Genomic DNA, 19,076 nt, shown 5'->3' with positions numbered 1-19,076 from the left:
TGCCGAGGTTCTTCTGCAGCCCCGAACCTTTAGTGGCAGCTCTGCTCGTCTCGCAAGTGAAAGATGAAATATTGCTTTTACGTTTTCATTCATTCATTTTGACTTTTAAAGACACTTTACAACACCTTACTTGTTGAGCTTGATTCTTTTATCTGAATGTGAGACATGAGACAGGCTTAAAATCATGGCTGTTTTATTCTTTCCCTTAAACTGTGAAGATTTTTTGGAAATTTTAAGCGAAGTTACAAAACCTGAGTTGAAATGTCCTTCAGAAAATGTGTTGACGAATCCTAAAAGATTTTATTGTACAGAAACCAAAAGGATGATCGGCTTATGGATCCTAATGGTGTAACTTATCCTGCAAGTTTAACCTGTGAGATGCAAAACATTCAAAAGGTTTGACATTTTCTCTTCAGCTTATTTGTTACCCAGTGCAGTACCGTCAGAGCCCACCAGGGGGCTTCAGTTCATAAGCGGTCACACCAGGCATGAGCGGCTGAGAGCGCCTCTGGCAGATGTCTGAAAAACAAAAGCTTAATGAAAACTGTTTTTACACAGTCTTCAACTTCAGTTTGAATTTGGTTAAAAGTGGAGGGTCGTCTCTGTCCTCGACACCTGAGGTCCGCACACCTCGTTAGGAAACGATGAATTTGATGTTCAAAGAAACACCATGTGAACCAGACAAAAACTGGTTCACCCAAAAGGCAAAACGCCAAAACACAGACTTAACAATGTGGTGTATGCTGTACAGTGCAGCGAGGAATGCCCAGACCTCTACATTGGAGAGACCAAACAGCCACTTCACAAGCGCATGGCACAACATAGAAGAGCCACCTCCACAGGACAAGACTCAGCAGTCCATCTGCATCTTAAGGATAAAGGACACTCTTTCGAGGATGCCAATGTTCACATTTTGGACAGAGAGGACAGATGGTTTGAAAGAGGAGTGAAAGAAGCCATCTATGTCCACTGTGAGCGACCATCTTTGAACAGAGGCGGGGGTTTACGACACCAACTGTCTGCCATCTATAATCCAGTTTTGAGATCCTTCTCAGACGCCTTAACGCCCACTCACATCCTGGGCCATCTGACCTCAGGAATTCGCCTGATAAGGTGGGGCCAGGTTTCACAATGAACTCACCCGTAACTCTGGCTGATTGGGACCCACACCCAGTTTCCCACCTTGGCTCAGGCGGTTAGAGGATCATCGGGGGTCCTTTTGTCCCTCTGTGGGGGGAAACTCCCACTAGGTTTATATCTGGGACTCTCCACCATTTGACCTTAGAACTGAAGAAGCTTCTCGGATGAGAGGTGAAACGTCTTCAAGCAACTTAAAGAAGTCCAGACGCTTTTCTTTGCAAGCTCCTTTGACTACGATGACCTGGATGACTGAGAACCTTCACAGACACCATGTGACTGACATTTAGACAAGTATAAAGACTTTTTCGGTCATGTTTAAAAAATGATGAGCGCCTGTTTGATCACAACTATTTTACAAACATGTCATTTAAAAAAAGTCAAATGTTTGACACACCGCTCAAACCACTGAACGTGATATACGTGTCTGCTAAACTTTCACCTTCTAAACCAACTTCATCCCAGTTTTAGGCTTCAGTCATGTCCAGTGTGCCATTTAGACACCTTTGGACAGGGTTTCTAATGCTTTGTTCAGCGGATAAACGGATAAATGAGAAAAACACCATCACTATGACGTCACTAAGAGAGCATTAACACATGTGTTTGACAAACGCAGGAAAGATGCAGATTTCATGGCGGCAGCTTCAAAACAATCAAAGCAGGATTCAAACTGTTAATTATGAAAATATTTTTTTGTAAAGTTTGCTAAACTGTCAGGATGCGAGCAGAGCTTCCTGCTGACCAGCGCTGAAAACACGCCCATCGTTTACCCTTAAACATGTCGCTGGTTCCTCCACCTTCAGCTGCGTCCTTGGGTGGAGAGAGGCGTTCAAAGCCGCTGCTCTCTGACGTCACGCTCAGGAAGAAAGTTTGGGTTGCTGTTTGTTGGGGGGCGGGGCCTGTGCGGAGGAGGGGAGCGGTGATGCTGAGGAGGAGTAACCGAGGAAGAGCAACAGGTTTCAGTGTGCTGATGGGTTCACGAGGACAGAGCACGAGCGTATGAAGAGGACCGGATGAAAGGTACGGAACACAGGTTCGTATGGACGTCATCTCTGAAAAGAGGCAGCTTCAAAAAACTGTTTTTATTTCAAATGTAAAAGTTGGTCATCAGAGTGACCCAGAGGTGGGAAGTAACGAAGTAGAATTACCAGGTATCTCTATTTAACTCGAGCGTTTATTTTTCTTGTTACTTTTTACTTTTACTCCCCACATTTTTAAACAAATATCTCTACTTTTACTCTTTACGTTTTAAAACAGACCCGTTACTTTAAGTTCATTCATATTGTGTGTGCTCGGTGTTAAACAGGGCCGGTGTTCCAGATTAACTGGTGTCACAGGTTAACTGGTGACGGTCAAACAGGCAATAAAAAAACAAATATTTCATCTGTGAGACTCCGTCTTTTTGCTCTTGAACAATCAAATACTAAAAACTGTCGCGAGTGTACCTGGTGATATTCTCACGCACGAGTTGACCGCGAAAACGGCAAACAAATATACGTCACCACGCCGATTCACAGGGCAGCACGATGAGGAGAATCCTGTCTTCGTTATCATCCCCATCACTCCGTGTCAGCCTCACAGCTGAGGCTGCAGTTTCACTCGTGTACACGTAAATGAACTGCCATAGCCTGTGACCAGGTGAGCCTGTGACGCACACCTGCACCTGCTGTCACTACAGAACCAGAGGTAGCCAAGAAATCACAATGCGGTCAAAAAACAGTAGAGGAACAAAAGACAGCATGGTACCCGGATGTTTGATTTAAAAAAATATATATCCAAAGAGCATTTTTGTGGTAAACTTACAAGAGTGATGTCACTATACGAAGGAAGTAGCTGCTCAGAACAGGTTGTACCATATGAAAAGTCTCCTTTTACCTAAATTTGATCCCAGGCTCATCTTCTAAAATAATTTTCTAATGTAGTCGTGAAAAAGATTTTGAATTGATATTAATGCTCTAAACTGACCAGAACAAACAGTCGTAATGAAGAAAAGAAGATTTGGCTTTGTGACACTTGGAGTGGGTGTAAAACAGATTTCAAGTTTTCTACAGATCCTGAAACTGTCACACGACTATCTCATCTACTTAAAAAGTTGTAAATGGTCAAAAATGTTGGGAATAATAATTAAAAAACATTAAATTTCAGCCCGCCTCTGTCCTCTGAAGGCTGTTAATGCAGAAATTATGAAGGTAAAGTCTTTCATGGCTTCATTAAACATGTTAAAGCTGATTGTGACGGGGTGAGGTGGGCAGCACTGAAGAGCCAATATTTAAGGAGGAATAATTAGTTTAGTGTCGAAAACAGATTTTCAGACTCATCTGGAGCCCAGGACAAAAACAGATTTACCACATGAAAAAAGATTTGTGCTAAATTTCAGTTTTCCAAAGTGGTAAAACAAATATTTAGACTCTTTAGTAAAATTCACAATCCCCCTTTAAATAATAGTAAAAAGTTGTAATATGAAAATATGGATCATAGTTGTGGATTTGAGCTGGAGAAGATTTTAATGACTTGTATAGTGCAGGTATCTATCTATAGTAGTACTGTGTAGTACATTAATACATCATATTTTGGGGGATGTGCCATGTGATGCCCCGCCCACTTTTGGGCACTCCTGAACATGAATGCTCATTATTATGCCTGTGATTAGGAAGCAGTGCCAAAGCCTGCATGTTTGTGTGTGTTGGTTATTTGTCTCTGGTCACTCTTAGCTAAGCGTGCATCACTTTAACGTGACAGCTGGAGGAGATACTGGTGATGATGTCAAGCTAAAGGAGGTGACTCTTTTCTATACAGTCTGGTCTGTTACAGAAGTGTTACAGAAAATCTAGTTTACAGTCAACCTGATGAACATCGGCCTTTAAAAGCCGAACACAGTCGTTTTCTTCTCTGTGTTGTGTCCCAGACTGAATACCTCTGTCTATTTTAGCAGTTTCATTTTGTAGACTAAAAGATTTATCAGTTTATGGTGCATAATATTTAAAACTGATTTTTTTAATATCAAGAACATCGTGGCTCATTTGTTCTTTTCTTCTTTCTTGTTGTTTTTCTTCTTTATTCCAACAGGTGGTGATTAGTGGTTGGGGCTAATTATGATGCTGCAGCCTGATCACACAAAGAGAAGTGTGTGTGTGTGTGTGTGTGTGTGTGTGTGTGTGTGTGTGTGTGAGAGGACTCAACACCTGGTTAGAAGCTGACATTGTGTGGACTCCTAATTACAGAGGAGGCAGTTGTTGTAAGAGTGAGGAGGGATTCGTTTTAGGCGCTTGTGAGAGCCGACGGCCGCACTGCATTCATGCAGATACTGTAACACTTTATAACTGAATTGTGGTCTTTTCTAAAGAGCCTTTGTGGGAGTTGTGCGAAGACCGTGTGTCTTGCCATCACAAGAATAACATCCAGTGAAAGAGGACGAAAATTCCTACCATTTCATATTTGAATGATATATGCAGAGAGAACGATCTGAGCAGGAAACAACGGGAAAGCAGGTTAAAAAGAATATGTGTGTGATGTCATCACTCTGCAGGGCAAACTGAAACTGGAGGTAAAAAACAGAGATTCACTCATATGAGCTTTGTTTTAGATGAAAATAATTTTGACTTGATATTAATGCTCAAACTAAGTCGTGCTTAAGAAAAGCAGATTCAGAGTGGGTGTAAAACTGAGCACTTAAACCTGAAAATGTTGTGTGAATATATCTCCTCTTCTTCAAAAGTTAGAAGAGCTCCAAAGGCTGAAAATATAACTAAAAAGCAGCCAGTTTCACACCCACCCCTGTGCCCTATAAGGGCCTGTATCTGTGGATATATAAGTGAGTAATGACTCTGATTAACCCCCGGATTAATCGGAGATGGTGGCTGGGGAAAGGGCGGTCTGGGTGTCTCTGCTCAGACCTGCGTGACTTGGACCTGGATCAGCAGCAGAAACTATGGATGAATTTAAGAAGAATGACGACAGGGACAAGAAGGAACCCGACAGTGTGCTTCAGTGCTTTTTACTGGCACACATTAAATGACTTATTCAGACTAAGCTAACCTGAGAGTTCATCCTTCTTCCTGTTTGGCCATTTGAATTGCTTGTGGTTTTAGCTGAAGATGATTTTAGTGTAATTTAGTGTGTTAGGTGTTTATGAAGAGCAGTGAATCACAAATAAGCTAGCCTTTAAGGCTGGAGGAAGGAGCTAAGAGAGCTTGTTTTAGACAAGAGACGCTGTATCAAAGCCCGTGCTAGACAAAGAAGGATTATTCTGAACTGTGGATGTTTCAGAACTATTCTTTTGATAGGAAATGAGTATTATGGGTCCCCTTGACCTTGAAGTATCACATTCATGTGTGCAAAAGGCTGCTGCAGCTGATGTTTTGAGTGCTAACTGGATGACCGTTGACAGTTACAGTAACTGCCATTAAAACGAAACAGTCTGTTGGATATAAAAGTAACTGCTTCTTAAAAAATAAATGTGGTTATCCTGAAGCGTGTTTGTGTAAGAACCTGTCTGCCTGCCTGGCGTCTATTGTCAGTCATGAAAAATAATCATGGCCTCGCTCTCACCCTCTCCAGCTGTTAAAGACACCTGATGCTGCAGTCTGATCCGCTCACCTGGGACTGAACACACACACAAACAAACATGGCTGCTAACGCACGTTCAGACCCGCCCATCCTCACAGAGCAGGAGGAGTTACAGAGAAGAGCCAATCAGGTCACAGATGAGGTAAGAGGATTATGATGGTAAATAAGTGTTTTATTAATTATTAACAACCACACATAGAAATGGCCGTTTACTTGTTACCCTTGTATCCAGTGCACATTAACCTGATAACAGCCGTTGACTCACCTGTTTGTGTAATTTACCTACTTTTCTCATGCCTAAAACCCTCCTGTGATTTAAACCGTCAACGACGGTCCTTCACCATTTTCAGTCTTAAGCCTTTTCTCCCTGACTGAAAGAAGATTTTTGGTCATCTCACCACGTCCTTAGTTTCCTTTGACTGGACAAAACATGTGCTGCAGACATGAAATATACTTCCCTCTTGTAAACGTTACTTACAAATTTGTGCCATCTCAAAAAAATTTCACAATTCATGTCCATGAGCATGAACAAATAAACAATATATCTCACGACCCGGCTGTAAATCCAGGAGCAGGAAGTCAACAAACGTGACAACATAAATGAAGGTTTGGAGGAAAATGGAAGCGTTTGGAATTCTGGAATTTTGTTGTTTATAAAAAGTGAAATAATTTCTTGATATCTTTTAACCTCTTTTGTCCCAACGTAAAAAGTTGTTGTATAAGAACTAAAGGACCAAACAAAGTTGTTCTAGTTGTGTCTGTGTAGCATATGGCTAAAACACAACCATATCTGTGAAGTGTATAACTCGAGCTGTGGTCTCTCTGTGGAGGCGAAAGGACTTCCTCAGCTCCACTAACCTCTAAATGTGGACACAGATTAGTTCGTATGAGACGGCACATCTGAAACATCAGGTTCAAGGACATGAAATTCATTTCCAGAATCACAAATGAATAAATTGGATGTTTGGAGTATTTCATAGACTGCCTTGAATCAGCAGGGGGATTTAAGTGATTCTACTTAAAAATAAAAACGTATTATTTCTTTTTTATATAGTGAATTTTATCAGGGATGCCAAATATTTCCTTTCAGTGCAGCCCACCATAGGGAGAGCAAAAACTGCGAATAAAGAGGGGCTATAATACACTTTACACTGTATTTTGCTTAAGGAAACATTATGTTGCAAGTCATTAATAATGAATCAGACTGCATACCATGACCAGTTATGGAGTATGGAGCTCCATACTGAGCCTGGGCTGTCTTTGGGCTCTAGGCTGGCTTCAGAAAAAGAAAAAGTTTGAATAATACATACAGAGAAAAACCCAACAATCATATGAACCCTGTGAGCAAGCACTTTGGCGACAGTGGGAAGGAAAAACTCCCTTTTAACAGGAAGAAACGTCCAGCAGAACCAGGCTCAGGCCATAAAAAGACATGGATAAAGACATGCTGTGGAAGAGAGCCTGAGATTAATAACAAGTATGATTCAATGCAGAGAGGTCTGTTAGCACATAGTGAGTGAAGAACAAACACCCAGTGCATCATGGGAAATTCCCCAGCAGCCTACACCTATCCGGTTGTTCAGTGATGACGTGACGAATCCTACTTCCGGGTCTAAAGTAGTCTGCGTTTAATATGGCTTTTGTGTTGTTAACATGTTTAATGTTATGTATTTTCTTCTATTTGATCTCAAAAAGCTCCTAAAACAGTCAGTGATCACTGTTGACCTCCCTCGGCTTTTATTTCCGCTAATCATTTATTTAAGCTCAGTTTTTAAAACCTTAGGATGTAACTACAGCCCAGCCCATGCAGCAGTATAGGAATGACTAACCTCGTATTGTGGATGGATTATCTCAGTTGTTCTCCTGGCTGAAGTTTGGTCCTTTTACAGCATCCTGCCATGCGATTACATTTGTTCCTGACCACCGAGAACACTCACGTTAACTTTTATCGAGTGGAAAAAAAGTTGGCTTGTTTATATTATGCTAACATAGCTGTGTCGCTAGCGGTCACGTAGCACATCATTATATACCAGCTAGCCCAACTTCAGTAACCCTACAAACGTCACTGCTGTTTAGTTTTCTGTCTTCATTTATGTTGGAAGTGATAACAGAGCTGTACGTTTTAATTTGTTTCCAAAACCCCGCAGTCAGGACATGCTATATTGTATTTAGATAGAAGCTAGCGAGCTAACTCCCTGCTAACTTCTAACTCCGTTAAATGTCATAAATTCCGTTTTCATGGATGCCTGGATGTTAAACTCAATTGTTACACCTGGTAGAGCAGAACGCTGATCATTTTATTAAAAATGAAAGACTTTAGACAGTTTTTCAACTCAGTAATGCCATAGTGATCGTTTGATTTATGGACCTGCAGCGGAGTTTAGGTCCAGACACGGCTAGTGACGTCAGACTGAACAACTGGATTGCAGCATAACTAAGGGAGGATTCAGGGTCACCTGATTCAGCCCTAACTATATGCTTTAGCAAAAAGGAAAGTTTTAGGTCTAATCCAACACGTTCTCATCCCAAAGCGTAACATTTTACGCTAGGTGACAAATCGTCAACATATTACGTTTTCGGCCACCCAACGCGTTCCTAAATGACGACATTAGCAAAATGAGGAAATATGAGAACTGTTTGGACACAATCTACACATGTTTGTTCATTTTCTTAAAAACGCTTCGGAAAACACCATTTCACGTCATTAAACTACTGGTTAAGGTTAGGGAGAAGGTTAGATTTATGGATTTCATCCATAACCCGGCACGTAGCATTAGAACGCGGAAGGTCTCCTTTTGCGTTCCTCAGGAACACCGCAGGATGTGACAAAACGTCGGCATGTTACGCTTCGGGAGTGAAAACGGTCTGTCTAATCTTAAAAGCAGAGATAGTTTTCAACAGTTACCTCACGGAGCATTTTGTTGCACGACCTTCCAATCCTACACTATATCATCATGACTACAAGTAACAGACTCTGAATTCCCAGTTCCAGATGTTATAGCTCCTCCCCTTTAAGGCCATCTTCCCTTTCTTCTGACTGGCTGCTCCTGTAAACAGAAAACGGGAGGAGGATATTGGGCCATATCCACTTATCCCCCGTCTGCAGTAGAAAAATGATGTGAAACTAAGCCAAGCCTGAATGTTCGGCACATGGGAATTACGCGGATTCATCTTCTCCTTTGACACTTTTGCCATGTTTCATATGAACATGGTTTTACATGTGCGTTACCCTTCAGCTAACTCGGCCTAAAGAACGGATTGTGAAAGTGTCAGACCAGAACAGTGTAGTCGGGTATTTCCTTTGCCAACACATTTTTGAGGCTGGCAAGGAGCAGAGAAAAATACAATCTAACAGTGGTGATATGGACGGGAGCGAGTCACAGCAGCATCCTCAGCTTATACCCCGGAGAGCGTGTCACACTCTGTGTGTCAGTCAGAGAAACCTAATGAGGATAATTATAATTAGAGCATCTCAGCAATAAAACCAAGAATTCATAATAAACAAACTGGCAAGAAGAGTGACGCAAACTACTACACAACCTGCTGAACCACAGAGGACACAGCCCTGCCTGAGGGGAGGGCCTCTTCAAGGGCACCTGGCTCACCTGGTTGCCTTGGAGACAGCTGGTCTCCATGTGCAACTGTCTGGCACAGATGAGCTCACAACACACACAGACACACACACACGCACACACACACACACACACACACTCCCTGGTGTTTAAAGGCTACTGCAGGTCAGAGACATGTGTCACCCCATCATCCCATCAGTGGGGAAATCCCAGAGGACTGATATGATATTTACACAAAACACACACACACACACACACACACACACACACACACACACACACACACACACACACACACACAGACCTAGGGGTAGATAAACAGGCAGCTAGCAGTTTCTGCACATAACTGATGTAGACTGTATCCTCCTACTATAACCTATAATAACTCCTTAATGACACAAAGACGATTTTGATGGAAAGTTAAAAGTTCTTTTAACTAGAAATGACTTTCTAAACACATCAGATATCTTACTTGTTCCTGCTCCCATGTGTCACCCTTTACATTTGGAGCTGAAACTATAACACATTCCACAATACTGATGCTCAGAGATGGTTACTGAACAATAGTGAGGAGCGAGAACAAGTTGTAGCTTTAGATTTTCACACTTGGTGCGAGTGTAAAATGAGTTTGACTGCATTTTTGACAGAGCTTAAATGTGTTTTTACACCCTCAAGCTTAATATTAAAATGTAGAATATTAACTTACTACCAGCTGCTGTCATTGTTCAGATGATGATAAGAAATTGCATCAATATCTGGTATAATGGAGGACGAGGTCTATCTCGCCCCTGTAGGCGGCCACGGGTGCGCACGGACCGGTTTAGGTCCGACAGTATTTTCACGGACTGGCCTTTAAGGTGTCCCGGATAAATACAACAAAATAAAACCAGTGCTGGTACCAAAAAGAAATAAGATTTAGTCATAACACACGGGAAAAGACCCAGAGAAACGAGTTAACGATAAAAACCTGGTACCAAACGACTCATGGACCGGTACCGGTCTGTGGCCCAGGGGTTGGGGACCACTGCCCTACCAGAGGCCTGGAAGCTTGAGCTTCCTGTGTAGTGTGTGTTTAAGGTGGTGATCCACACCACTGACAGGACCATTAAGACCACCCTCCCCACTTTGCAGGACAGCTACATGAAATGATTCACCTGCATCGTCTGCTGAATGAGGAGCAGCTTCTGACCTCACACCATCACACTGCTAAATCAGACTGAAAGACCTCCAAGACTCAGAGTCACTCTTGCACTTCTGTTACTGTCGCACCGTTTCTTATGTTGGTTGGATGCATTTAATGTATTTCTTTAACTTATGTGTAGCTGCAGAGGGGAATTTAAAGACTTCACTGTAGGTTGTACTAAACTTTAACTGTTTGTATAACTAAGAACAAAATTAAAGCTACAAAAATGACTTAATGGGCACGCAGTTCACAAGCTCATGTAATGTGTTGAATGTTAAATATTGAAGCAGTGATTTTGTGTCTTTCAGTCACTGGAGAGCACGCGGCGGATGGTTCAGTTGGTTGAGGAGGTACACACACACACACACACACACACACACACACACACACACACACACACACACAATATAATCTAACAAAGACCCCCACAGTGATGGAGTGATAAAGCACAAACCTCACTGTGAACTTTGTCATCATCATCTGTAAATTAGCCTGCTGTGTTTCCACATGAGGAAATGGCCAGAGATCCATGTCAGGATGACTCTAACAAAGACGGATGCAGTGTTATGATTAAGTTTAAGCTCCTGGAAAATGATTTTGGACAAACGACGGCCGGGAGAGCAGAACAGTGAGGAAAGCAGGAAAGGATGTTTTTTCATTACTCCATAATGCACAGCATTCATGTCAAGTGCTCATACGTCCTTTATCCATAACAGCCATTTGTTTACTTTTAGTCACTGTGATCAGGATCGAGGTCATGTGATCTTACTGCAGATAAACAGTTCAGGCAGTCTTACCTTGTTGGCTTTTTACCATAAATCTAAAATAGAAAGAATTTAAAGAAGTGAGCATGAGCTCAGTGGATCGCCACGTGGCGTCTGCAGCAAACGTCTTTAAATCGATTTCCATATGTGCAATAAGAACCTGTTTGGAAACGTCGCTGGGGCTCCTGTCAGTAACGGGTTGTTATGTGTTCCATCCTCCAGAGTAAAGATGTTGGGATCAGGACTGTGGTGATGTTGGATGAACAAGGAGGTAAACAGGTTTTTCTTGGCTTAAATGTAAAGACTTGTCTTGACCATGAAATTTGAAATTTGCTGGGTTTTTTTGTTCCTCAGAAATTTGTGTTTATTCTTAAATTTCTCATTGTATCAAGTTTTTTTCTCATAATTTAGCCTTTTTGTGTAAATATCTCTGATTTGAGCTTTTGGTTTGGAAGCCTTGCCAGTACACATTGTGTAAACATGCCCATCTCTGTATTGATCTCTGCTCCTGCTGTGGCAACACCATAAAACTCCCGTTCAAACAGAGCAGTTGGAGCGTATTGAGGAGAGTATGGACTCCATCAACAGGGACATGAGAGAGGCAGAGAAGAATCTGACAGACATGGCCCAGTGCTGTGGCCTTTGTATCTGGCCACTCAGGAAGTAGGTCCAGGAACCTGCGTCTTTATCCAAACAGGCCCTAAAAAGCCCCGTACTGGTGCCCAGTTCCATTAAATGTGTTGCAGTGTTTATCAAATGTGATTAGATTATCAGACTCCTTCAGCAACGATAATCGTAATCAGTCGTCATCATCATAATAATCAGGGGCTTAAATTACTCGATAAGCCATCCTGACTGAATGATGTCACTCTCTGCTCGTTTCCTTTTGCCCAAGTATTAAACTCAAAGTTTTTTTTAATTTAATAATTAGTTTTAATTGATCCATTAAGAATAAAATAATCCCAAAATACAAAGAATGCATGTTTTTACTAGTAGATGTTCAGTGAATCAAGATCTGAATGATATATATGAACAAACTATTTGGTAAAAGCCTTCAGGATGTGAATAACTACACGTTTGCTGTTTCTGAAGTAGAGATTTTTTGGCTTGAAGGATCAGAAAAATCTAATTTATAGACAAAGGCCTGTAAAAATGAACTCGATATAACAGATAAGCTCTGCATCTCTTGCATCTGATGTCTGTTTATAGCAGAACGGTGACAATGAAGAGTTTTCTAACTGCATGTGACTAAAAATACCTAAATTTGGATTTAGAAGACATATTTGTATAAATGTTCCTTAAAATCTTCTTTAAAAGAAGCACAGATGCAGAAACATCCTTCGTACATAGCCCGAGAGAAGAAAACAGAATGGAAGTGGGCACCGAGGTCAAAGGTCGTTGGCTCTGCACCGTTTGGTCCAGTGTGCTGTTAGCATTTAGCGCAGCGTGGTGGTGTTCTGTTTCATGTTTCTGGTGGCTGGTTTTTCAGTTCATAGTGCAGCCGCGTGGAAATACTTTGTGATTTTTTTCTTTTATTCCACCTCCCTCCTCCTCTTTCTGCCTCCATTCTTCTCGTTACGTTCCTGCTTTCTTTCACCTTTGCTCTTCCTTCATCCTGCTCCGCTGCATCCTCTCATAGAGCAGTTGGAGCGAATAGAGGAGGGCTTGGATCAGATCAACTCTGATATGAAGGAGGCAGAGAAAAACCTGACTGACCTGGGCAAGTGCTGTGGTCTCTGCTCCTGTGATAAGTAGGTGGAGATGTGTGTGGCGTGTGTGTGAGTGTGTGTTTGTCTGTAAACATTATCCAGAGGTAAGTATGTGAGATGTAGTCATAAGAATCTATTTGTAAAAACCTAAATTATACCTGATTCACAGCCCTGGGCCACGTTTACTGCAGCGGCTTCACCACAAACCTCAGATTTATACAAAAGGCACTTTTCCACCATATCAAAGCGATCTGTCAGCTCGGTCCTGTTATTATAATGTTAATAGAGTTGAATTGGTCCTGTAAGGTCAGGCTGCAACATTCAAACACCATCACAATGAGCAGCCATCTTATTCACCAGTTTTTTCTGGCGATTCCACACTTTCAGGGCTCGGCGTTGGTGTTATGGCTGCTGCCGTGTTGGAAGTGACCATATTTGTAGTTTTTGGCACTTCTATGCCCATACGTTACTCACAAAGACAGAAAACCAAACATAGCAGGAAAGCTAAACTGAGTGTTCTTCTTAAAGAAACCACTCTGAAGTGCAGATCTAAATGTGATATAGTTCTTGTTCTTCCACAAACGCACTGATCAGGATGATCCCAGTGATACCAGTGAGCACTGGAGGTAAAATAGATGTTTCCAGTAAGGTGCTTTAACATACAGTGCGATGCTGACAACGAGCAAATAGCCTCGTGAGATTTAAACATGAGAAAACTCTTCAGATTTGGTTCATTAGTTGCTTTTAGCTTTTGCTGTCGGCTTGCTTTGCTGCTCTGATTTGCTCTGAAGTGGTCCAGCGCCATGTTTGTCGTGTTTTATGGTATAAATGGACCCTTGGTGTACCCGTACTGTAGCTGCAGGAGCAGTATGGGTACGCTGTGGTTCTCACGTTTCACGTTTAACAGACTTATTAAATTGACATCCATGGGGTCATCACTCTTTCTCTTCCAGACTAAAGGCTTTTGAGGAGAGTGGGGCATACAAGGCAGTTTGGGGCAGAGCCTCAAGCCAGGATGGCGTTGTAGCCAATCAGCCGCCGTCATCTCGGGTCGTGGATGAGAGAGAACAGATGATTATGAGTGGAGGATACATACGAAGGTAGGGAGAGAGTGACACACAGAGTTTAGTGGAGTGTGTTATTGTGTGAGCTGAGAGACGGCAGCTGCATACACGGTTTGTGTGTGTGTGTGTGTGTGTGTGTGTGTGTGTGTGTGTCTGAGTGTGTGTGTGTGTGTGTGTTTGCTCTTCTTTACAGCAAACTGACATCTAATACTTAAGCCATCGCACACAGGCAGCTGGTCAAACACAAACACAAAAACTTGCACACATCTTTGCAGCATTAATGTTTTCCTGCTTTATTCCTGCCCGTGTCAGGGCGACCGGCGACGCCCGTGAGGACGAGATGGAGGAAAACCTGGCACATGTGGGCAGCATCGTCGGAAATCTGAAGAGCATGGCCCTGGACATTGGCAACGAGCTGGAAACACAGAATTCCCAAATCGACCGCATACAGGGAAAGGTACCGCCGTCCTGTTCTGCATGTACACCTCAGTGTGTACTAATCAAATAAAATTCATTTCACCAGACTCTGTTAAATGTAACAATTTAAGGGTGCTGGTTTAGCTCGCTGGGATGAACGTGCAACCATATGCCGGGTTTGAATCCGACCTGTAGCCTTTGCCGCATGCCTTCCCCTCTGCTTTCATGTCACTCTTTGATATATCGCTCAAATAAAGCCAGATAAAGAGTAAATAGTCGATGATTACTTTTACAAGATTCTCAAAGCACCTTGTAGTAAACTCAGGTAGGGATTCGGAAGAGTAGGAGGCCAAGGAAGACATTAAGCGCTTAACTCCCACCAGGTCAGGGTTAGAGTTGGATTTTGTTTTAGCCACATGATGAATACACACATTTTACAAAACTGGAGGACTTTACATAAAAGCTTTTCCTTTGACATGTTCTAGACCGGTGAAACTCTGTGAAAACAGCCACACCTAGAACATGCCAGCAAACCTCAGACTCCTGTATCTGGTTTTGCATCCAGTTCTCCAAGAACCCAGTTAAAAAAATAGCATGGAGCTCATGTAAAAGACAGCGTTATAAAGAGAAGAAGCACTAACAATGGTAAACAGTCAAACAAAAGAGCAATAGCTTCTCAAGACTATACCTGAATAAAAGCAATTGAAAATAGGTTCATCTTCAAAGTTGATTTCACAGGTTCTTATGTAGGAGGGCCGACTATTCCAGAGTCTGGAAGCAATGAGAGCGTGGCCTGGTCACCGTTAGGAGAGAATTCCCAGAAGTTGTTGGGATAATGATGGAGGCAAAATAAGCAGTTAACAGACCTGAGCAGCCATAAACAGGAGTGACGTGCTGTCTTTTCTTTGTACCAGTTAAAAGTCAAGCTGCTGTACACTGAACTATGTGAAATAGAGAGTGAGAGTGGAATTAGGCAATCTTATATACAGAGTTGCCGTAGACCAGCTGAGAGGTAGGTAAGGGGGGGAGAGCTGTTTCCAGATCCTTTAGTCAGACGGAGTTCCGTGAGTTTCACACGGATCCATCTGGGATCTTAGTGAGGAGAGAAATGAGGAATTATGGCAGTTCATCTCAGGCTTGTGCCCAGAGAGGGAGATGAATGAAATCAATAATGTGGCTTCTTACCTGACAGAAGCAGTTTGTGCTCTTCCCTTTGAGTCAGAGATGAAAGCAGCACAGGAACTTGTGCTAACAGCACTAAAGCTAAGAATTCTTATCTATGAACAGTTCCTTCTGAGCAGGAGGTGTTTGATTATATTCACCCTACTGTGTGTTGTTGGACTGTAGAGCTTGCCGAGCTCTACAGCCTTCCTTTGATTAACCAATGCAATTAAGCAAACCTGAAGGTGAAAGATAGATGGAGAGCACAGCTGTTTGTGCCTGCCTACCACATTCTTGTTAACACTTCCTTGTTCTTTCTTTTTTCCTATCCTCTGCAGGCTAATCTCAACGTTACCCGAATCAGCGCTGCCAACCAGAAGGCTACCAACCTCATGAAACGATAGAAGTGCTCTTCCAGTCTTTTTCTATTAAACTGTGCTTTTGCGTGCCGTGCCAATATGCTGACCCTGTTATTTTAAACCTCCCATTTCTCACTTTTGACAGTGAAATGTGCTGTAAAACTCATCTAGAGGCCGTAAGGGGTTTAAAGTGGAGCTCTTTATTCCGTAACCCGTATTTTAACATTCCTGTTTGTTCCCCAAATATCATAATAGAAAGTCGTAGTTTTGTTTATTTGTATAAAATGTGACCTATGATTATTATAAGTCAGTTTGCAGTGCAATGTACGCTCTGTTTTACCCCTCAGCGTGGCCTCCTTTAGCTCTTGGGAACCTTTAATGGTCCCTGTGGGGAAAAAATGGGTCACTCCAGCAGCACCATCACTGCCAGCAGTAGCAGTAGAGAGCACAATCACACAAATACGTCAATTTGTGTGAAGAGCGGCTGTCCTTGCTGTGGTGTTATGAAACATGAGCCCATACGTCGCCTTTTCCATCTGCCGGACGGACAGGGGAATAACGGCATCTGTGCAGCAAAATGTTCTGAAAAGCAACCAGTCCAGTCCCAAATTACACAACCCTGTAATTCCACTTTCTCCAAAATCTGCCACTGTGGATGAAACACGTATGTGACGGCGCCCTCTGTCGGCCCAGTCGGGTATTGCCCAGAAGAAGGAAATACGTATTTCCCCACAATGGAGGATCTCTGGCGACACCAAGCGGACGCAAGCGGAACATGCATTCTTCCTGGCCTCTCCCATCTTCCTTCTGTCTCCATGTTGATAGAAAATGGTGGTGACACCAAGTGACGTTGTTGCTGATTTTACGACCCTGTCTCTCAGTCGTGCACATCAAAGGTTTGCTGACAATGCCAAAAGTCACCATATCCTAAATGATTTGTACTTGATGTCTGTGTTTGTAATGTTAGCCAATCAGGGAGATCCTTAAGTAAACTATGCTGTCTTTTTATTAGTTGCTAGGTTTGAAATCGTCCATTGGGTAGAAGCTGTTTTTTGTTTAATTATGTACTGATGAGTAATATAGTACAAATCATAGAAGTGTAGATGATGCTGACCTATGTTGACCTAAAAAGGCCTTCATGTGCGTAACTACAAGGTAACTACTACAGCTGAGGCTCACTTGTGTGTGTTTGCTACGATGAAATGTTGAAATGTGAACGTAATGAATAAAAAAATGTGCGCAGGAATATAGCGTACGTGATTTTGGGACTAATTAATTATGTGAGGCGGGAGGAGGGGCTGTGAGGGTGATGGTAGTCATTAAATATTCACCGTGTGGCTGAACGTGCAGACTTCGTGAGTTTGGTGACTGGTGTGTTGGGAATGGGAGTGACTGGTGCATACGCTTCTGCGGCACATGGGGGCGCGCAGCGGCCTGAAAATGTTGCGCGTTCGAGGAAGAAGAAGGAAAAAAACCACACGCGCTGCGTGAATAGAGTCTGCGCAATTCGCTTGTTCTCGTCACTCCGAACTTTCGGGAGAACCACGAAGGAAGGAGGGGAGAACAGCGCCATTTGCCTGGTAATTATTTACAGCATATGCGGCCTTTTAAAAAACACTGCACGTCACGCGGAATCCGCAATAGCAGCCCGCACGGGCGGCGTTTTCGCGCAAAGCGTACGAACGTGCTACAGTGCGAAATAAAAGCGTATCGCCGAGCTAGCAGGCGTCTCCTCCAGCTCTGACACCGACAGTTGGAGCGCAAAGACACTGCACAGCTCCGCTTGTAATGTTCGCGATAATCCGGCTCGTGGTTACGGAAATTCGCAGGATTCGCACGTTTCGTCGTTTTCACGCAGCACCGGTTCAGCCCCGCGTAGCTAACAGACGCGGAGGAGTCTGGTGGGCAGCTCCCCGTGTGAACCATCAGGCACGAGCTCAACAAAGACACAGCACGGTCGCAGCTGATTGGTTCGCGTGGGTCACGTGGCCTGGTAGAACGCAATGTTTATCAGGTATTTAATGAGATCTGGAACATTAGTACGCTCTCGTGGATGTTTACAGCCAGCCAATCAGCGCCGGTCCGAACTCCGTGACGTAAACAGAATTCAACAGATTAACTAAAAGAAACAAAGTAACTAATAAAAGCTGCACTGACATGGTTACTTACTTTGTAACTGCTTGATATATGGATACACACATACATGTGTATGTAGAGGAATTTCCTACACACACGTGTGGGTGTCTTTAGGTTTCCTCAGAAAGTAGAAAAAGAATAATTTCTGAAAGACAGGAAAACAGTCATCTATCAGTGTTCGTGTATGTTAAAGTCCAGCCAGGAGGGGGCAGTATGGGGACACGAGCTGAAGGAAAAACGAGATGTTCTCGTCCACAGCCATGAAAGCGGCCCCTGTCCAACACTGCAGGTGGTTTTCCTGAAATCTGCACTGGCTGTTTATGGTTCAGTCACCCTGAAAACAGTCCACAGTCTGCTACGCGTGCAGCACTTTTTGTCTGTGTTGCTAATTAAAATTAAGTTTTCACAACATAAAATCCATTTCTCAGAAGTCTTGTGTGTCAAAGGAGGAGACGTAGGTTCGGTTCAGCTGCACAGCTGTGGCTCAGGTGATAACATCTGTGAAGTCCAGTTTTATATGAATTCGTCGCAGTCGCTAAATTTGTATTTTTTTTTTGAAAGTATGTAGAAGGATTTTTGAGAACATAATTTTGTAACCTTTAAATTGTGAGCTGTGGGTACATTTAAAAGTGCCAGTGGATGACTGGACTACCTGCTTCTGCAGTCATTTTTAAAATTGGGAACATACTTGAAACATGCATGAAATATTTATGAAACTGTATGAAGAAAGTTTTGTCTCACAACTTGTAAAAAGAAAATGCCAAATTCTATATTCATCACTTCAAATATATTTGTTTCAGTGGATCAGTTAGTGCCGCTGGGACCAGAAAATTGGTCCAGTGAATAAAAATGTTTTGATTTTTTTCTTTTGTCTGAAGAAATTTAATGGCTTCACAGACTTAGAAGAAACAACAGCTCACAATAGGGGAAAAAAACAATATTGCTCAGATTCCTACAGAAACTACTCACTCCACAGCTTGGTAGCTTGTAATATGAACGTATTAGGTG

The 19,076-nt window shown here is 42.6% G+C and overlaps 2 protein-coding genes across 3 annotated transcripts in view; both read left to right on the top strand.

The window, feature by feature from the left end:
• The first annotated feature begins 5,761 nt into the window (after positions 1-5,761).
• On the top strand, positions 5,762-15,977 carry LOC146619501 (synaptosomal-associated protein 25). Its single transcript, XM_085370481.1, has 7 exons — positions 5,762-5,845; positions 10,767-10,808; positions 11,445-11,493; positions 12,862-12,973; positions 13,885-14,031; positions 14,308-14,452; positions 15,912-15,977. Exons 1-7 carry the CDS (start codon positions 5,762-5,764, stop codon positions 15,975-15,977), a joined length of 645 nt encoding a protein of 214 aa, XP_085226607.1.
• A 1,473-nt stretch (positions 15,978-17,450) lies between these two features.
• Positions 17,451-19,076, top strand: part of LOC146619500 (uncharacterized) — a 15,929-nt gene continuing 14,303 nt past the window's right edge. For both annotated transcript variants that reach the window (XR_014906782.1, XM_085370712.1), the window contains exon 1: positions 17,451-17,512. The gene's annotated coding sequence lies outside the window, so the exon portion shown is untranslated. The remainder of the gene's footprint in view (positions 17,513-19,076) is intronic.

Source organism: Diplotaxodon limnothrissa, linkage group LG14 (assembly GCF_057381915.1).
Source record: "Diplotaxodon limnothrissa isolate DT_005_m linkage group LG14, D_limnothrissa_male_GT1.1, whole genome shotgun sequence".
Lineage (NCBI taxonomy): Eukaryota > Metazoa > Chordata > Actinopteri > Cichliformes > Cichlidae > Diplotaxodon > Diplotaxodon limnothrissa.
The sequence above is the reverse complement of the archived record's forward strand: the minus strand, read 5'-3'. Positions and strand labels throughout refer to the sequence as shown.

What these genes read in the sequence shown, in the direction of transcription:
- LOC146619501 (XM_085370481.1), top strand. Translation starts at nt 5,762, where the DNA reads ATGGCTGCTAACGCACGTTCAGACCCGCCCATCCTCACAGAGCAGGAG. An exon ending in TGGTTCAGTTGGTTGAGGAG is followed by an intron (nt 10,809 to 11,444) that starts GTACACACACAC and finishes TCCATCCTCCAG; the next exon opens with AGTAAAGATGTTGGGATCAG. An exon ending in AGTGGAGGATACATACGAAG is followed by an intron (nt 14,032 to 14,307) that starts GTAGGGAGAGAG and finishes TGCCCGTGTCAG; the next exon opens with GGCGACCGGCGACGCCCGTG.